At 36.8% G+C, this 21630-nt stretch overlaps 1 protein-coding gene across 5 annotated transcripts in view; it reads left to right on the forward strand.

Moving 5' to 3' along the window:
* Positions 1-21630, forward strand: part of KLHL32 (kelch like family member 32) — a 125881-nt gene that overhangs the window by 76539 nt on the left and 27712 nt on the right. For 3 of the 5 annotated variants that reach the window (XM_027631712.1, XM_027631720.1, XM_027631731.1), the window contains 2 exons: positions 9243-9353; positions 10705-10920. In XM_027631712.1, the coding sequence (XP_027487513.1) occupies positions 9243-9353; positions 10705-10920 (327 nt within the window). Of the gene's footprint in view, positions 1-9242; positions 9354-10704; positions 10921-21630 lie in introns of those variants that run through there. The other 2 variants (XM_027631725.1, XM_027631745.1) reach the window with 2 other exon arrangements.

A 21630-nucleotide genomic window follows, 5' to 3' on the forward strand; every position in this document is an offset into this window, starting at 1 on the left:
CAGACAGACCTATACTTCCTAGTTCTTTGGCCAGAGTAACTCTGATCCTACATTCATGCCCTAGAAACTATTTTCTGAAAATTTAGTCAAAGCTTTTTTTACTTTCATATATTCTCTCCATTTTATAAATATCTTTGCTCAAGATCAAATCCTCCAGCAGTCTTTCTTTAAAAATCTAAGCTGAGCACCTTAAATCTTGTAAGGTTGTTTTTCCAGCCTATAGTACTTCTGTATCCTTAAAATGTGGACTTCAGAACTGGGACCAATAATTGAAAAATAGCTAAAAATTGCAATGTGGAAGCAGCAAGAGGGTTTGTTTCTTTTATTGGACAGTACTTGGTGTGCATTTTATGACTTTTTTTTTTTTTTTTTTACCACAGCACTGTTCTAAGAACTGATGTTGCTATTTATGACTACTTTTTGATGCCTCCTGATGGCTTGTCAGTATTGTGCCAAATAGAGCCTGGTGTATTTTCTATATCTGTGTAGCTCTTTTACTGGTTCTCAGACAGATATAGATATACACACACTTTTTTTTTTTTCTTAATGTGATTACTTTAAAAGGAAAGCCTGACCATACTCATACTGTCATTCTCATAATTTCATAATTTCTTACCCAACTGCTCTTGCAGAATCTTCCGCAAAACTTGCGGACAAAACTTACCATTCTCTACTTCAATTAAACTGTTAGCAGTATTGGATCAAGAATTGTTTCCTTGAGGACCTTGCTGAAAGAAGTTGCACTGCTTTATAAGTTACCATTAATAAATTCATTTTAAGATTGAACAATTTTTTGATCCATCTAACATGCATCCTACTTGTAAGTATGTGCTGTATGAAATTTATTCAATATTACAGCACACAACTTTCCCTAATTCTCCATGTGTTAAATTTGTCCCATTTTATGCTGCCAGTATTTCTTGTCAGCTTGGAAAACTGAGCTTTTCCGAAGTTTAAAAAAAATATGTTCCTCTGCTGATGCCTTACTCCTGTCATGCAAGTCAAATATTAGTATATAGCTCAAGTGATGTAATTTTATACTGCATTAGGAACTACTGATTTTAAATAGGTGACTGATTTTGCTTTGTCTATCAAAGTTATACTCATTGTTGAGTTATCCTACATTGGATTCAGCCTTTCTGTAGATAGAGTATCACATACTGCTTTAAAATTCTAACAAAGTTTTGTTGTTTTGGGTTGTATAGCAAATATTTCTGAGATTTGAATTTGTCTGTATTAACTAACTCATCATTCCGCATATTGTAGACAATTTGTTTCATTCTCTGACGTTATTAGATGTTCAGCTTACTACAGTTACTCTTTTTCAATTCTCAGTTTTTAGCTTTTTATTAGCTTTGTTAGCCTTAAGCTTTTGGTAACAGGCTGTTGCCTGAGAGAGGTCTGCAAGGAAAGTGGCCACTTGCTGGGCTTATTACAGGGCACACGTATACATCAATGAAGTGTTCCAGAAATAAAATGTCAAAAAAATATTGTGAAACAGTTGTTTGTATCGCATTATTTATTCTTTGCATATGAATACCATTATTCTTATTTATACCTATTTATATTTTTATTTATACCAGTGTTAACATTAGTATATTGATAATTTTTAATATACTTCCTGTTCTTTAGTGTAACATCAGGAGTGTTGACCTTTTTAGTTAGTGACTATGATGCTATTTATCAGTCTTCATCATTTTTCATTTACATGTATGCAGAGCAGTTGGGGGAACTATCACCCAGCCTCACTAAGAAGCCGAATCTTCTCTGAATTGTGATTCTAATTCTCCTGCTATATTCCAGTACTGTTTTCCCCTTGTAATCTCTGTGCTTCTTGTCAGGATCTGCTCTCCTGTTCTTCGTTCTGGTTTTTTTTCATGCTTCTGTATCTGAAAGTGATAGTGTCTTTCTAAGACCTGCTGGGGCTCCAAAGTGAATCCCAAGCAGCACAATAGAAACAGACTTTCAGGTTTTGTCATTGTGATTAGGCCCACAGTGGACAATGATGCAGACATAATCTTGCTTAGCTGTGGAATAGATGGTTCAACTAGAATGGGATGAGATTTTAGACTGAAAAGTTTAAAGTCATTACTGAGCATGTCCAAATTATTTTTCTAGAGGCTGATGAAGGGTGTCGGTGGAAGTTTTTCACAGTGTTGGCAATTCCTATGAGCTATTTCCATTCTGAATATTTTTAATATGGAAGAGTAATGGTCTTTACCTGTCAGTCTCGTTCTTAGTAAAGTGTAATATGCTTTTAGAGACGTTTTCAAGAGATTTTAAGGTGATTCATCTTGAAGCTGGAAAACTTCAGCTTGATGTATTAATTGGTGGCAAAACAGTAAGTTACTTTAAAAAAGGCATTGGAAAGGGAAACTGCCAGGTACACTAATACCTCTATTAATAGATATATCAGTAATGCTGATTTTTAATTTGGGTTGTGTTTTTTTTTCTCTCCCTCTCCCTTCCATGCTAGTAATGGGGATGGAAATTAAAAATAAAAATCACACTTTAATAAACTCTGAATCAGAAATAATTTTTGTATTTGTATTTTCACTATGTCTGAATTTTTTCTACTTATTATGGATTTAAAACTTACTTTGATTTTCAGTATATTAATGGGGGTTTACTTGCCTACTTTTCACATGATAGAATCTTTAAGGTTGGGAGTGACTCTCATGTCATTGAGTCCAACCTTTGATTGAACACCACCGTGTCAACTAGACCACAACACTAAGTCCCACATCCAGTTGTTTCTTGAACACCTTCAGGAATGGTGACTCCACCACTTCCCTGGGCAGCCTGTTTTAGTGGTTAACCACTCTTTCAATGCTGATCAATTGCTGATGTCCAATCTGAACCTCCTTTGCACATCTTGAGGCCATTTCCTTTTGTCCTGTCACTAGTTGCATGGCTACAACCTCTTTTCAGGCAGTTGTAGAGAGTGATGACTCCTGAACCTCCTTTATTCCAGGCTAAACAACCCCAGCTCCCTCAACTGCTCCTCACAGGACATGTGCTCTGGACCCTTCACCAGCTCTGTAGCCCTTCTCTGGATATGCTCCAGCACCTCTATGTCCTTCAGGAGCCCAGAACTGGACACAGGACTCCAGGTGTGGCCTCACCAGGGCCACGTACATAGGGACAATCACTTCCCTGGTCCTGCTGGCCACGCTATTTTTGATACGAGCCAGGATACCATTGGCCTTCTTGGCCACCTGGGCACACTGCTGGCTCATGTTCAGCTGACTGTCAGTCAGCACCCCAAGTCCTTTCCCACTGGGCTGCTTTCCAGCCAATCCACCCCCAGTCTGTAGCACTGCATGGGGTTGTTGTGACCAAGTGCAGGATCTGGCATTTCACCTTATTAAACCTCATACCATTGGCCTTGGCCCATTGATCCAGCCTGTCCAGGTCTAATTTGAAATAAATCTTAAGAAAATTATTGAAATAATTTTTCCCCCTGCTAAGTAACTGGTATGGAGCAGGACAATTACAAGATTTGTTACTCAAATATAGAAAGAAATTAAATAAGTAATTGGAAAACAGTTTCTGAGCATCCTCAGTAGAATCTATTGCATCATACTTAATTTGTAACATATCATATTATTTCTGTCCTGCCTAACAGATGGAAGGGCTGTTACTGTGTCTCACTTCAGGACCAAGTTTGTAGAGAATTTTCATGTATTAAATCATATGATGGCTTTGAGCTACTAGTGTGATACCATCAAGAAAAAGGCAGTTTGAGTCCATTTCATGCAAGGTAATTTATAAAGCTAAAGAAGTACTAATGCTAGTTTACAAGGTACTGCTGAAAAATCATGAATACTGTGAAGAGTTTGCCCATGCAGAAGAATAAATGAAATCTTACTGTGAGAGATAGAGAAAAGGGCAGCTAAGATGATCAGGAAGGCCTGTTTTATGTGAGGAGATCAGAAGAGTTTGGTTTGCTTAGTCTAGCAAAATGAGGGCTGAGGAGGAATATGATTGCTTTCTGTAAATATATCAGGGGAGTAAATACTGGGGGAAGAGGGAGCAGGGAGAGAGACATAGTGCTGTTAAATCTAAAAGATAATGTTGGCACAGAAGCAAATGCATATAAACTGTCTAAGTAAATTAAGCTGGAAATTAGGAGATGGAGTCTCAAAATCAGGTGAGCCTTCTTGTAATACTAGTTGAGAACAATATGGATCTTTCTTAATTTATGCTGAAGATGCTTTGATGAGCTTGTATGTTATGGTAGAGGAATAGGCTTAAAATAAGTAAAGGCCTCAAACTGCTATTAGAGCCTGTAAAATATATATACATAAAAGGAAGTAACACTACAGTCCTTTTTTTTTATTTGTAATTATTTATTTTAGTTGCTACTCCTATGAGCTTTGGGTTTCTGAAGGACAACACTTGTTCTTTTTGGATTTGTCAGTATTAGCAACAAAAAAAAAAAAAGAGAATGTTTACCATAAAAAATTGATGGTTGTTGATAGATACACTAACTCTGAAGAGCTAGCAAAAATATAAAATAATACAACATCTGTAAAGACTGTGTACCAATGTTTTATGATTTCTACTGGAGTAAAGTGTACAGGAATATATATGGAATATGTCATTCCTTACAACATATTTGAAGACAGGGGAAGCTCCCATAATTGGCAAAACCAGTAAACACTGATAAATCTTATCAAATCCTCCTTTTGTGTTTCTACTCTCTGAAATAGTATAAAAGGGACAGGTGAAGGGTTAGAAGATCCTCAGTTTCCACTTTATCCCTGTATTTTTATTTGTTAAATAGTATTGAGTGCTACAGTTATCTGGCCAGGAGTACCTGGTAAGATGTGAAGCTTTTCATTTGGGGAGTTTCTGTGCCAGGTACAGCTAAGAAAATTCTAAAAATTCCTACAGCAACATCTGTTAGCCAAGGGAAAGTAGCTATTGAAACCTCTGCAGAACCTTACCTGTGGTTGTTCCACTGGTCCCATGAAACTTTAACTGTGTAGTCTTAATGTTTCATTATTATATTTCTTTCCAAGATACACATAATTGTGTGTGCAGTATGTAAGAGTTATGTATAACCAGAGTCACTTAAAATATTTGACTGGATTGCCAATTGAAGACGTTTGTACTATTTAATAATGTAGATTAATCTGGCTGAGATTCTAGAAAGTGTTTGCTTTTTTCGTTTTACTTTAGAGGATCTGCATATGGCATGTTTCACTTTCTTTTTGAAGACCACACATTTGTGTCATCACATGAGCAATCTGAGAATGTCATGTCTTTCTGCTGTTCGTGTGAAGCTCACAGGCCTCCTTTGTGCCTTCAAAGAGGATTCTCATTAACACCAGCCAGCAGAGTTGAACCAGAAAACGAAGCAGACATAGAGAAACACTAAGTGAGAAGGGAAATGAGTTCCCATAGAGTAGAGGGAAAATAATAGGGCTGACATATTTTGATATTGTTGGTCTTTTACTTACCTCTAGACCTACTTTGAAATAGCAGCAAGGATGCAAATAAATTTTTCATGCTCAAAGAAGAAAACAAAAGAAATAATTACAGAAAGTGTAATTACCAGAAGAATTATTTTATAAAATGAATCAGTTAGAAAGTCGTCCTTTCCAATGCCTATAAAAACATCTGCAGTCTGCACTTATAATAAATGTAATCAGTTTTATACATTGAAAAATTCTGACCCAGCTGTTCCACTGTGACCAGGCTTCAGCAAAATGCCCTTCATGGCTCAGCTGGATGGCTTTAGTGTTTGATGGAGGGAAATTTCAAATAAGATCTAAAATACACTTTTTGTGCTTTTGCTTATTATGAAACATGCCTGTCCATTGCTGTGCTGTTGAGTGTGTTCATATTCTGTTAGTTCTTTGATCAATGTGTGAGGTTTTGCAGAATTAAAAGCTTTTATCTAGAAAGGGAGAGCTAGAACCAACAGAACAATGTTTCTTTTCTCTTAAAATTTTGTTGATTGCTTTTGTTGTCAGGCAAGTGTATTTTTGTCACTACAATTTCTCATTTTGTTACTATGCCTTATCTATTTAGAGTCCATCTTTGCTATGATTTTTCTCAAGATTCTATTCTGAATGGTGGAGCTGGTTCACAGTATTTAATGTAGCAGAGAACCTGGAGGGCATAGGGTCAAGACCTGTTGTGCTAGGTGCTGCTTAAGGATTTTCAATAACCACGTCCCTTTCCCACAGACCTCACATTTGGGGTCTTTTTGCTTTAAAGAGGCTGAACTCCTTTTAGGAAAAGAGGAAGCAGTGTCGCCATGCAACTCTTCTCTGCTACAGCAGCCAGGCTAGTCATTTAATACCTTGATTTATAACAGTGTTGTAATCTAAATAGGAAGCAGGTGGAGTTACAACTGGGTACGATACTTTGGATATTAATGGCTTGGCTTGGCAGTGGAATTCTAAAGCTGTATATACTTTTCCTGTCTTAATTATGCATTCATTAAAAGCTTTTATACCCAACAGAATAAAGTAAATATTGTTTGATCTCCATAGTGTGCTCCCAGACTGTAGATTTGCACAGCAGGGTCTTGATAATCTGAATAAATTGTATTTCCCCAAGGAGTTTATCTTTCAAATAAGGTCATAAAGAAATGCATTTTTTCCCCTTAGTTCTCCTTGTGCTTTTTTTGCTATTTATAACACGGAGCAGAGGAATAGAGGTATATTGTAGTCTGCTGTGTACTTGGTTATGATTAACTCTAATTTATCAATCTGTTACATCCTTTTCTTTGGCTTGTGCAAGGCAATTATTCTTTAAAATACAAATGAATAAAGATGGATTTGGAAGTAATTTAAACACAATGTTTATATCTATTTTTCCTGTTTGGCAGTTTATCATATCTCTATATTAAAATACACCTCTGCATTAAAATATGGACAATGTCACATAATTTATTTTGAATATTTAATATTGTCATCTTTCAGATTATGTTTATTTGGAAAATAGATTTTCTTTTATGAGGGTTTTAAATGTCAGCTCATTGTTAAATTGGTTTGGCATCTAAAGGTTAATATTACTGAATCAGAAGACCAGTAGTGTGGAACAGTGGATTCCCTTACTTCAGTGGAGGGATGTGCACTAAGTAGGATGCATAGGATCAAAGGTAGTTCTTATTTTTGCAGTACACACTGATAAATAATTTGGCCAATTTACTAAATTCGTTTGAGTTTACTGTGATATTTCAGAACAATTTCAACTTCAGTTGTAAGTGCTGTATATAATTTTATACATATTTTCTTAGTCTGAGTGTGTTTCAGCAGTGTAACGTACATCATATTAGAAGAGATAGGATTGCTACCTTTCCCTAATTTTCTTCAGCTCTTAGTGACAGTCCTGCCTGTGTTCATATTTCGTCCTTCGGTTCAGGAAAGATAAGTGGCATATACTTAAAAGTTTATAAAAAGAGAGATTAAGAGGTTCAAGAATTGATATAAGCCTGTTTTGTATTGCATGTTTTTAAAGAACATACTGTAATACAGTACCGGAAGAAAGCTACACGCTACTTTAAAATTTTAAGGTTACTCTTTTAACACAATATAATAAAATCTGTGGAAAACAGAGACTGCCAGTACTCTTACTCATGACCACACCTAAATTTCCTGTTTAGTAACCTGTTTCATCATTTATCAAAGTTTTTAATTCAATTAAGTGTTTAATGTGAAAAGTCTATTCAAATCAGACTCAGCTGGCATTAATTGCTTTGATCCTTCCTGTGGGATTTTATTAAAGCTAGAAAGTAAGGTGCATTTTTCTTGCAACTTACCTACTGCATTTTAGCCTATTTCTGAAAGTCTTACTACTTATAAAGGGCAAAGTTATCTGATCTGGGTTGTACACCGAGCAATCTGAGTGTGACATTTTTGCCCTCTAGTATCATCACAGAGACAGTAATGTACAGTACTGTATAATCTTGATTTGAATATTGTTATGACAATCTCATAATTATAATTTGTAAAAGCTAAAGACTCTTTGTCTGTGAAATACAAACCTGTAGATCAACTCTAACTTACAAAACCAAAAATGAAATGTTTCTGATTCCGGGCCAAGACCAGTTTGAACAAAACATACTTGCAGTATTCATCAAGCAGTAAACTGTAAGTCCAGCAGGTCACTAGCATATTATGTTAAGTGAAGCATCAAAAATCATCTCAAACTTCACAATAAAAATAAGTAAACAGATAACCTCCATAATAAATAAATAAACACACATACATAAATAAGCATCTGAAATAAGTTATAACATATAGTATAGTAAATAAATAACTGCTGAGATTATATTTATCCATCTATAAGTATCTTCAACTCTAAGGCAGCCTTCGTAAAAACAACTTCAGCTGGTGTTGATCTGAGGGCATAGGGGAGTTTGGTTGACCATGAAAAATAGCCAAACCAAAAATGAAGGCTTACCAGTGTCATTCAGATTTCACTGAAAATGTGAAGACTGTTCAGGGGGAAGACTGCATTTGTGTGTCTCATTGCTGTTTCTCTTTAATGAGGAAAGATCTTATTATGTTATCCACAGTATTATCCTCTTCTGAAGCCCTCTAAAAGCCACCTCTCCTTCTCCACTGACACTTATTGGGGTTTGATCAGGCAGTTATTTTAGTTGGGCTGTTGATCCTCAGGTCACTCTGCTTGATTATTTATTCATTCATTCATTCATTCATTCATTCATTTATTTATTCATCTATTTATTTATTTTTATGCTCTCCAGATACAGCCATTGACTACAAAAAAGCTCAATAAATACACGCTGAGCTCTTCTAAATTTCTTTCTGGCATTTGGCATTAATTCAGTCAGTGAGTTCTTTGAAAAGAAAGTTTTCCAAACCCGGGACAATGAACTATGGTTGTTGCTTGTTAAATACTGTGATGTTTACTTTGATTAGACTCTTATGTGTTGTTGCCACCACTGCATAGCCGTAACAGAAGTGGTGTTGTGAGGTACCATCTGTGATCTGAGGATATTAAGTCACCGAGCCAGCATACAGACCAGATACTTCTCATGTAAAATTCATTCCTTTCTCTTTCTTTCTGCAACTGCAGATTTATCCTCCTCTGTTAGTGTGAAGAGGAGCCGACACTAGAATATCTGTGGCTTTTGGGATGATGGCTGTTAGTGCTTGTTCTGACAACGTAAAGAACTTTTCTTTGTTCTTCCAAGAAAGCAATGTGAAACTCCTATGCAGCTGTTTAAGTAGATAATGAACAGGATTTATCTTTAGTGTAGGACTCTGCTAGAGAAGTGCACTGTTCAGACTGGGAGGTTATGTAACAAGCAGGAACCTGCACAGGAATTTGATTTCATTTCCTCCAGTACAGACTCCTCTAACCAGGTAAAAAAAATTCTTTCTCCACTCTCCATTGCATATGCATAAACAGCTCCACAGTCATTGGGACAGGCACCCAATTCACACGTTCAAGATGTAGTCCGTAAAACATTCCAAAAAACCCCTCTTCGCACTTTCCCATCTTCCCTGTTGCTCTGCTCTATCTGCCAGCCGTGCAGCTCATTTGACATTTACAAGATTTCTTGTCAGTTTCATTTGGTGCTGCCATTCCATCCAGCAGAGCAGTGAAAGTGAAATTGACTTAATTTAGTCTGTTTCTCTTCCTTGCTCTAGTCCCTATGTTAACTAACCAGCAAAGTGAAACTGACGAGACTTCTTGTCATTTTCACACATGGGGCTGGTCAAAGAGAAGGCAGCTGATAGGGAGCAATGCAGGAAATTGAAAGATGAAAACCAGGATTGCGGAGGAGAGAGGAAGAGAGGTGTGAGCTACAGCAAGAACAGAGAAAACGAGTAAACATGCTTATTTCCCAGATGTACTGGATACTTTTGTATAATACAAGTGACTTCTTGGTCTCTCTCCTGAAGAGAGCAGTATGGTCTAGAACAGCAGTAGTTAGTTATCCAGATTTATGTCCAATTTATGAGGGATGCCAAGTTAAAAGTGTTAGCCTGTAAATATAGGTCATCTGCTAGCAGGATGGAAAAAGCTTACTGCCTTGAGTTACTGTAGCTTTCGTGTCTTTAAATTTTCAGCTGCTAGAAGGAGGGGGGAAAAAAGCAGGAGGCCCACATGTACTACAGGTTGATGTCAGTGGTTGGAGGGAAAAAAAGGGTTAATTTTTTCATTGAAGAAAAATTCATATGTAATAAGATGTAGCTAAGCATCTTGTATTTTGTGAGGTTTCATGGAACTAAAAGTTGTACTACACAGGTGCTCTAGCTCAATTAAAACAATAAATAATGAACAAACAACTGCTTTGTAACAAATCATAGTAGTTAACAAATACATTTTTTAAATGCACTTGTTAGGTCCTGTGAGCTCTTGTCGTACAGTGTAAATCATGCTGGTTTATTATAGAATGTGCTAATCCATATTTCTTACAGATGCTTTATGCACATATAACCTTAGAAGTTGCAATATAAATTAGTACTGTCATATGTACATGTATGCTACCAGTGCATATGTATAAGCATATGCACTAGTAGCATTTACACATACTTTTGAATGAGGCTGTGTTAATTAATTTCAAGTTATATTGCCTTCCTTCTCCACAGCTCCAAAAGAATAACCTTTTATCATTATCTGTGGCCTGTGGGGGGTTTTATTCTCTGTTTCGTGTTTGTTTGTTTGTTTGTTTATCTGAGATGTGTTTTGTTTGCTTCGTCCATTTAGGAATTAAATAGTTTTAATTACTTGGACCTGTATAAGCTTGCGGACCTCTTCAACCTGACTTTGTTGGAGAATGCAGTCATTGGCTTCCTAGTAAAACATCTCTCTGAGCTACTGAAGAGTCATCCTGAAGAAGTTCTGGCACTCCCATACTGTCTTCTTCGAGAGGTTTTTAAAAGCGATAGACTCACTTCACTCAGTGAAGAACAGATCTGGCAGGTAAGGAGATTGGTGAACAACCAGAATGTGTGATACTCTATAAACCATAGCAGTAATCTGTTGTTTTGAAACCCTGGAGCAATCTCGAGGGAGAATAAGCACTTGAGCAAAAACTGTGAATAACAACTGAGGGAAATTTCTAAATGAAGTTCCAAAAATGTTGTGTTGTGTTAATGCAATTACTTTGTTTGAAAGAGAAATTTGTCATACTGCTTAACTTGTGCTACTTAAATATAGCCCGAGATTTCCTTCCAGATCGAATTGCGTTGGTGGGAAGATATGGCTGATGCATGCAACTCAATTATCATTGCCTCTGATGAGGCTAGTGCTACAAGTCTGGTGGCAAACCTGCTTCTGCAGTCTGTCCCATTCACATCAGTCACATTTAGCTGTGTAACTTCAATAGTCATTTAAATTGTTTGGGCCACCACAGCTGACTTTGCCTGAAGCAAATTAGAGAATCATCACACAGGCAGCTCTGCTAAGAGATGAGTGGAAGCTTCAGTGAAAGGTTTGTGGCAAAAAGCTGGAGGTGGCAATCACTTCCTTTAAAAAAGCTGGATCTAGAAAACAGCCATATAGAATATTAACAAGATAAAAGCCTTATGTTGTGACCTTAAGTGTGTGTCTTGGGAGGAAACCTAATAGAAAAAAACCATCTCTTCAGAGAAAAACAAAAACTAAACCAAAATCTATCCTTGGAAACATTCCCATCATATGTCTTTAAAAATTGTAATTCATGATATAGTGGAAGTCAATCTCTATAATATTGGTTACCCAAAGACTTCTTTCTGTTTCCTTTTTATTGTCATGTTTTATAGAGGAAAGTATTCCTTTGTATTTCAAGGTAGAATATAACTTGCTTGAAAGAAACCTGTGCATTCTATTTTACGAAGATGATATTTTCTGCAAATACTAATATGAAGTTAGACTTTTTCCTGTCTTAATCCTTGGAGGATCCCTGTACAACAGAACCTGCAGCACACTACACATGATGACGGGTTGGGATTGGTTGAGGTTTTTTAGGCACAGTACAGTACTCTGCAGTCCTAGCCCACATTCCCTTTATGTACAGGCTTATTCATGGAGATGTCTGATTGGCTGATAGGGTTTTATCATAATTTCTCTACAGGGTCAGTGAAATCCCCTAGCTACATGCTTGGGTATACTTTTGCTAGAAAAGTTGCTGCAGAAAGCCATGCAAGTACAACTTCATGCTAGCTCAGTAGTGAGCAGCCGCATCCAGAGTAATATGCTGTCTGTAACCTGCTGTAATGACATTTGGGAACTAGGAATGATGCTTTTTTCTTCCATTTTAGGCATCAAGAGTTTTTAAATCTTGTGTCACTGTCCTGTCCTGTCCTGCAGAAAGACTCAGAAATAATTTTCTTAACTGTGTGCTCTCCAGTCGATGAGCACTTCGCGAGGCAAATATGACAAATGCTCTGTTTCTGTTGCAGGGTCATACTGGGGAGAGATACTTATAGGTAATATGCTGCTTTCTGAGTGACAACAAACTCCACACTGTCCATTTAAGTGTTATCGTAATTGCCTCTCTAAAGGTTACTAATGCTGTTCTGAAGAGTTTTTTAAACTAGTTTTCCGCTGCAGGCAAAACGTGCATGGGTGTCTTTAATTCAGTCTGTGCAACCAGGAAAAAAAAATATATATTTATAAATATTCCAGGTCTCCAGAATGAATTAAAAGACACATAAATATTTACCAATTTGGGCATTCAGAAGGAAATAATAAACTGGTTTTTTGCTTTATCTTAGTAAATAAGTAATTCCCTCATAGTCAACCCAATAGAAGAAAATCAAATCAGACCAGCTATATTGCCTCAAGTGTAGTTAAGTTCATCATTTTTGCTAAGGTTATAGTGGTAATGCAATATACCATGGAAGAATCTAATATTCAGCCCAGGGTGAAGATTGGGCATGCCAGAGGATTAGTGTCAGGGTGCTTTATAGAAGTGAAACTTGATGGACAGGCTGGAGACAGATCTACAGAATCTCATTAAATTGCTGAATTGTTCATTACTGAGCACTCTCACTGTAATAAAGTGCTCATTGACTTTGACAAATCCCCATCCCATGTCTTAAAGAAGAACAGCAAAGCAAGAGGTGTTGGGGAAGCTGGAGGAAATTGGCACAAAGTGGGGGAGATAATAGAAAAGCTGATGGGGGGATGCTACCATTTGATTTGTCTTACCTGTGACTAGTGTGGCCTCCTGCACACACATGCCTGCACGTTATGGTGATATTAATTCAGCATGTCCCCAAGGCACCTTTGCTAGTAGGCTGCCACGGAGCCCTAGGCACAAATTAAAGTTTCCCTCAGAGAACCTTTGAAAAGGGTGCCACTGTCTGGAGAGCACAGTTATTTACACTAGTTGGAATTCCCAATGTCCACTGGGTGATTTGATCCTAATGCACATAAAGATTAAGGCAGTTATTTTAATGTATCAAAATGTGTACACAGAATGATGCTTGAATGTGATTTAAACTGAAGTGACTGCAGTTCTTATCTGTCACATTTTGGGTTTTTGTTAGACTACCAGTTTACCATTGGACGATTTTAGTGAATATGGTGAAATACAACTGTGAACAAATCAAGTTTGAGAAAGCTAAACAGTAATAGTAATGGCAGTGTGCTAGGATATGGATTAATGTAGAGTACTACAGTAATTCCTGTTGATTTTTCAGACTCTTTGGCTTCATGTAAGTGTCTTATTTTAAGTGGAGACAATAGACAAGGACTATATTGATGTATTTCTTAAAAAAAATAAACAATGAAAAGCCCACCAGAAAGCCTACGTAGGCTGTGAAATTGGAGAAATTTACTAGCCTCCCTCATTAGGGGCTTTTTAGGTAGGCTAAGCTAGTAATGATGATTATTAGGTGACATAAGATTTGTTTTTACATTTTACTAGCATGTGAGATTATGAAATGTTATTTTGTATATGGGAAATTTATTATTTGTCAACTGCATTAAAATGTGTAAAAACAGTGACATGTAAGAAAGAATTAAATAAAAAAAGATGAAAGAGACCAAGGAAGAGTCCTGAAGAAGTTGGAGGAAAAGAAACTAATTTTTAGTATTTTTCTTCTTCATCATGATCTGTGCAGCACTTCTTTTTTCCACAGGAAGCAGTCCTGACAAGGACATAAATGTGTAGTTTATCTTGAAGTGAAAAGTGAGTATTTTCATAATTAGCCGTTATAAGAAAGGCTCATTGGTTCTACTTTAAGGAAGCAGGTGAATTCTTTCTCTTGATAATTGAAAAAGTAACCAACCCTGTAAGATGGAACATGTTGTAGAAATGTAGCAGTAGAGGACTTGTTCTTGGAACCTTAGCAAATAGAAAGCAAGCCCAAGATTTATGAAAAAAACTAATGTCAGCCTTAGTTATAATACAGTTATGCCTTATGTTTTTTTTTAGAAAATTCAGTGTCACAAGGCTTAAATATTTGTATTTCAAAGATCATACTAATAGTTACATATAGAAATATCTACTGTCTCCCCACAGCACATTGGTCAGGTATTAAATACTGCCTTTCATCCAAGGTCAACTCCCAAATCATATTTGAAAATAAATCTTAATGTGAGATCAGTATAGATTAGATTCTTCCATCTCTGCTACTGTTTAAGTAGGTGTTAAAGGATATATATTTTTTCAACAGCTAACATTAAAAGCAGACCAATTTTAATATTTTTCAGTGCTTTTGAAGCCGAGGTTAGAAGTTTTTTCTTGGTTTTGTTTTTTTTTTTTTTTTTACTTTGCCATGCATCTTGGTTTCTTGGTAATCAACTGATAAGCAAGGAATCTAGGAAAAATTGGTAAATAAAAGTACATGAGTGGTTTATTCAGCTAGGAAACGTGCAACTTTGTTGTGTCTTTTCCAGGGCTAGTCTCCTAAGACATTCTAGCCCTGTTAACTTCTTTGCATGTAAATTCTGAACTTGAGTTCATGAAGTACATGTTCCACATATGAAAGTGTAGCACTAGTTATTCTTTTTATTCCTTCAGATGTGATGTCCAAAACCGGTGTTTGGTCTCTATATTAGAGAATTGTCTTTGCTCGAATAAATAGAAAAATAAATGACAGGAAGGCTACAGTGATATAGGTCAATATGAGTTGTTAACATCTCTTTTATAAAAGTAAAAAAATGTACAAATCCAGTTTTCTTGTTACAGTCATGTTTATCCTCTTCTAAGGGAGAGTAAAGTGCCCTATTTTCATCTGCCTTTTTTTATACTTGAGCTCCATTTTTAATTTCCTGGTGATATTGTGGAGGGCCAAAAGTATTCAGCAGAAATCCTGCTGTAGGATGTTTTGCAGTGTACGCATTGTGGCAGAAAGGCCCAAAGACATCTTCTGTTCATCCCCAGTGATGCACGCATTTACCTATGCAGAACAGCAGTTTCTAAAGTGGGTTGTCGTGTTCCAGTAAAAGCTTGCCACTACTTCAGTGCAGTACTTGATTTTTTTTCTGTCAATCTTTTGGTATTGCAGAGCAATTTTTAATATGGAGAGAGCAAAAATAATTTTTCTCAGGGATGTATGTATGTTTTGATGAAATGTGGCCTAATTGCCGTGCTAAATGTGAACTAAAGTTTTAGTGCAAAACAAGTAATGACATAAAATAGTAAGTGAAGGAAAGCATCTCAGTAGTCAATGTTATGTTTAAGCAGTATATTAGCCTTTCACTGTGCAAGAAATAAGCTTAAGTGCTCTCTTGGGCAATAAGTGAAATCATGTCTGGTCTAATGCTCGTTCCTAGTGAGTATTTACCCTAAGCAGAAAACCACCACACTAAAATGTAGCTGTCAGCCTCTCATCAAGTGAGACATAGGAGAGAAAAAAGGAGTTTGATGCATATCAAGACTGAGGTGAATTGGTGAGGCTACATGGGAAAATGAACATATTGCCCATGCATGTTTTGCAGTGCTTTCACCTCCTTTTTTGTACCCTTTTCACGAGTGGTCTACATAAAAGCGCCAGAGGGCCACCTGTGAATCCCAGTATCCACTGTTGCACTGTGTGTATCATGACTAGCTGCAAGCAAGATCACATAGTTACGCTCAAAGTAGTGGGAAAACATAACCTATGATAGGATGTATATTTCCTTTTCCTAAGGCTAATCCTCATAAACTAGGTATCTTCCCTGATTCCTTACGGTACCTCTAGACTGTGTGAGATTAATGTTGCATGTGCAATATTTTTGGTAGGACATCTATTATATATAGGCCAAGCTGGTAGTTGTGGCCTAAGGTCTTCAAGGAGGTCAGTGTCCACTGGAACTGTGGACTAGAGAGGGTTCATGCAGGATCAAGCAGCGGAACCTCACACTGTCTTGCTGATGTGCTCAGGGCATGCACTATTTTCCTGATACAATTTCTGCATCATTTGTAATATGCCAAAATGGCATTTTGGCTTACAGGGAAAATAAATGCTGCCCCTCTTGGCGCTGTCCCCTTATTTTATGAAACACCTTGCCCCTTTGTCTGCCTTAGCTTAATTCTAATGGGCTCTTAATCTTGTCCTTTACAGTAAAGTTTTGTGAACTTTACATATGCTTTTGTTCTGAACTTTTAAAAGTTTCTGCCTCCTATTTTTCCAATGTTAGCTAATATTGTTATTGTTATTTGTCAAGTATAGCAGTATAGAAAGGGATTTTCTCTATTAAAACTGGGTTTATATTAGGAACAATTGTGTGTTCTTCTAATTTTGTTTTTGATACATGTTCATTCCAATCTGAAAATTGATTATTTTGCTGCTATTGCTGTGAGCAGTAGAGAATTACTGAAGAGCATTACTTTTGTTTCACTGTCCTACAGTAATATTGCCTCACCTTATTTATCCCAGATTACCTTCAGAAGTGCACAGAATATCACAGCAGTATTTAGAAAGGCTGCTGTGCCCACAGCTCTTGAATTTAGGTCACTTCTTCCAGCTAAGCAATGGATGTGCATTTTGATTTAGGAAGCCAACGAAGAACAACAAGGTGTACACGCAGCAAGACTTCGTGTTATTACATTCTGTGTTTGAATTTGTCTGTTATGGTGGGGTTTGTGTTGACTGCTATGCTCTTTGGGGCTCTAATCTATTGGAGATTAGCTGAAGTATAATTGTATAAGTATACACATATATGATTATATAAAAAAAGGTTGCTGAGGCTATTATGAAAGCAAGGTGTGATTGGAAATATAAATTAATTTTTAAGTTAAAGAAAATAACATGAAGTCTACAACCCACAGATACCACAGATGATCAAATGAGGCAGTCTGTTGTTTCTACCTTAATTAATGTCTTCCATTCAGAGATATAAATGTTATAATCTCTACTCTTTCAAACTCTCAGTAAAGCTGTGTAACACTGTTACCAGTCGACTTAAGCTTGTGGAAAATGAGAGAAAATTATAAACTCTTGTGAGAATTCCAAGCTCCATATTTCAACAAGTTTTCCTTTGGGAGCTGGTAGAAGCATTACTTCTATTTGTAACTACAAAGCCAAAGAAGAGAAAAGAAAGAAAGAAAGTTGAATTCTAGGTTTTCTGAAATCGTACAAATTGTCATCAATATGTTAAGATATTTAGAATCTAGTTTTGGGGTTGAGCACCTAAAGTAATTGTGCCAAGGTATATGTAGTAAAGTTGCACTCATATGTCTAGACCTGCTAATAAGTGGATTAATTCAGCATGACTGCTGAGATCTGATAAACTGTTGTCCTGTGCTATCACTTCTGCCCCAGGACCAGGATACTAGTGGCTCCAGGAGGTTGAGGAGGCAAGGAGATAGAAAAGCAGTGACACTCCTGCACATCTTTGCTTACACCAACTGTGCCACCCTTGGCAGCTTCCAGATGTGCAAGTGATCTGCATGGCTGGGGGTTTCATTGCCTTAGGACAAAGGGTTCCTTATACTCCTTTGATCGCCTTGGACTCCCTCGTGTCAGGGAAATATGGAAGAAATTACAACAAATACATTTGTCAAAAAGATCTTGTGAAGCCGTACTGTGAAGTGGCTTCCAAGCTATAGGTCTATGTGGGATAGTAATGACAGATCGAAAGATCACAGTCTCTGAAGTGAAAATCTGTGCTGAAAAGCTTTCAAAGTGCTCCTTTAGGGTGGAGCCTATTTTAATGTTTATGTGAAACAGTAGAGGTGTGCATTTTATGAGGTTCAGCTTTTGGCAGTTACAGGTGTTTGTTTGCTTCAGATATTATTTAGTCAGTTTAAATAATAAATTTATGTTTGTGTTAATCTTGTAGCAGGGAAGCTCTGATGTTCCTAATTCATTAGATACATTTGGGATCTTAAATGCGTTTACAAATGTGGTTCTAAGTGTGTGACTTAATTTTTAAAAGAAATAGCTTTTATGAGAAAGATAAGTTGATTTTGAAAAATTAAACTCATCACTTAAAAATGATACCTGCATTAATCTGAAGCCCGTCATGTGGGGATTAAATGAAAGTCAATAAATTGATTGAGAGAGTGGGGTTTGTTCAGGCTGGAGAAGAAAAGGCTTCAGAAAGACCTTATGGCAGCCTTTCAGTATCTAAAGGGGGCCTACAAGAGAGCTAGAGAGGGACTTTTTACAGGGGCACATAGTGATAGGACAGGAGGCAATGGTTTTAAACTGAAAGAGAGTGGGTTTGGATTAGATATTTGGAAAAAATTCTTTACTGTGAGAGTGGTGAAGCACTGGAACAGGTTGCCCAGAGAAACTGTGGATGCCCCATCCCTTGAAGTGTTCAAGGCCGGATTGGATGAGGCTTTGAGCAACCTGGTGTAATGGACTCTGCCCACAGTGGAGGGTTGGAACTAATGACTTTTGAGGTCCCTTCAAACCCAAACCATTCTGAGATTTCAGTTGGAAAATTTGACCTCGGTGGTTTTGTAGTAACACAGTGTGTTGAGAGCCTGCATATTTATAAACCAACTAACAAGAGTATATACTTTGGAGTATGTTTTTGTGTGTGACCAAAGATATTAATGACATACAAGTCCTGTATAGCTGTTGTAAAGATTATTATAGAAAATGATACATTTTTATGTGATTCGTTGGATTTGTCTATTAAATCCCTAGAAAATTATACCCTAACAATAGGGAATAAAGGAATAGGAATCTTTTTACATTCAAGAACCATTTAGACTAATTTTCACAGAGCTGAATTGCATTTTTATAGAATTTTGTTGATTTTTGTGCCTATTTCATTTTCTAACAACTTTTACTGATGGAAGCTTGTAGGTTCCTGTCTCCATAGTGAGCCACTACACTTCTAAAATACATTTCAGAGGTAAAAATAACAAGAGAGGAATAGCAATAAAAACAATGTGTATCAGATGGTGAAAAATTGTCATTTCCACTTATAATTATGTACCAGCAACTTATTTTAATGCTAAATGTGGCTATGTAAAGTTTCAATGCATTTGATGTCAGCCTGAATGTTTCCTCTAAAGATAAAAAAGAGCGAGTCTAGATTTTGAAATGATGGCTCCTGGGAGGAAGATCCTTTTCCACCTCCCATGTGCTCTGTCCGTACCCTGCTCCAGAAAAGATAAAAGCTATCATAAACCCTGATCTCCTTAAACTGAAATCACAGTTAAGAGCCCTAGTTAGACAGATGTGTTTATGAAGAGATAAGCTTCTGTTCTTTGCAGCTTAAGAAAAACTTACCAGATATAAAGCACCTAGAAATGTTTCTTCTACCATCATAACAAATGATGGAGGGTCCAAACTTGTGCATTTTCTGATGAATTAGAAAATGGATGGCAAGAAGTTTTTACCTCAGAGCTTCTTGCCATTTGATCCAATTATTAAAGGAGAGTCAGGTTTTAGGGACCTATGAATCTACGTTTTAGGAATGTTTATGATGGGGAGACTTCCTTTTAATTTCTAACTATCTATGGCTGGACTTGTTTCAAAGGAAAAAGTGAGATTGTGTCTCTGGAAAAAGCAAGATTGTGTTTCTGGAGGCCATATTTTGAATTTGGTTTTATTGCTTTGCTTTGCTCTTGTTTTATTTGCTGTGCTTTGTCATCCTCCACAAACTCCTTTTTTGATGATCTTGTTAAAACAAAATTTACCTTGATTGCAGGAGTAGGTCGAGCCTTTCCAGTGTGATCAATCCCAGCTCGCTCATTTTATTTTTGTAGGCTCCCAGCTGTGACAGTCATTGCAGTGCACAGGAAAATAGAGTGGTTGTGGGTAGTGGGGTAGCTGTAAATTCTGTTGCAATAGGACCTACATACAAGCTCATACATTAAACACATACCTCGAAGTATGGAGTGTCATTGCTAGGACTTACACTGGGCCTTGCTTGCTCCTTCTATCATAGTGAAACAAGAAGTTAGGTGCAAGTTAAATGCAAGTTAGGTGCAAGAAGCACATTTGTAGGTCTGCCTTTGTAGAGAAGCTCCAAATGACTCTAGAGGAAACTCCTTCGTAGTTTGAGGACCTGGTTGCACAAGAGTAAGAGTGGACTTGAAGCACACTATGGGATAGTTTTGTCTTTGCTGCTCCAAAGTTAAGAAAAAAATGCAGTTTTATTGCTTGTATGGAGAAGTACTTTAGAGCTGAAAAAATGCCTCAAGTACTTTTGACAGATGATATTTAGGGAACTGTTTTATCCTCAGTTTCTGATACCTGCATCTCACCAGACTTTGCTGTGTGGCATGGAGCACTAAAATCTCCACAGGATTTTTGTAATGGAGTAAAGAGACTCAGTTGGACATCTTGAGGGGACAGAAGATTTTGATTAAGCCACTTAATTTTTCTCTCTCTTAGTTCCCGCTTTGTGAAAGTGGTTGAAATGTACACTTCTCTCAGAGGAGCTTGAGTTTTACTGCTTATAAATTGCTTTGAGATACTTGGAAGGAAAATGCTATATAATTTTGAAGTTCAGATTCCCCAGAAGGTGTAAAATGGCAAGCTTCCATGAGCTGTGATAATTTACAACAGCTGAGAGTTTACCTTCTGTCTGTACCTTACTTCACTTTGAGCTCCAGCAGATGAGAAGTTCAGTTTTTCTTTTATAGCAACTCTTCTTTACCGTATATCATTTTATATATTAATGTAGTTTGGCTAGCCTTTTGTAAAGCTGATTTTTTGATCATGGTTGTTTTATTGTAAGTTTAAAAAGTGGAAATATCTTTATTGAGTTGAGTCAATATCTTCCTGGTGGACTTCTTCCTATTCTCATTGCCAGTAAATGTAAGAAATAGAGAAAATGTGAAAAGAAGTGAATTTTGAATTTTGAAAAGCATACATTCTATTCTTAACTGTTATTATTAAACCGGCAGTTTTTTCTATGTGTTTCATAAGAAACACATACATAAAAAATTGAACTAACACTGTCTCTCTCACAAACCTTTTTGATAAAATAATGTCCCTTTTGAGAAGGCCATTATAATTGTATAGCACCAGGGAAGAAGGAAACTTGCAGTAAATCACTGGACTGAGAATGCAAGGTACTCTACTTGGTTGGTGGAGATTTTGTCTTTGGATGAAGAATTCCTCTCTTCCTCACAAGGATGTTGTGCGTAAATATTTAATGAAAGTTTCTGAGATGGAAGTACAGGTATTAAAATTGTTACCAGTGGATCTGTTTAATTATGACTAAGAAATCTGCCAAAAATGTGTAAGTTGTGTATCCTCCTGACACCAATTGAAAGACTGTACAGGACAATATTTTTGTCTGGCA

Source organism: Corapipo altera, unplaced genomic scaffold, assembly GCF_003945725.1.
Source record: "Corapipo altera isolate COAL_440 unplaced genomic scaffold, ASM394572v1 2b, whole genome shotgun sequence".
Lineage (NCBI taxonomy): Eukaryota > Metazoa > Chordata > Aves > Passeriformes > Pipridae > Corapipo > Corapipo altera.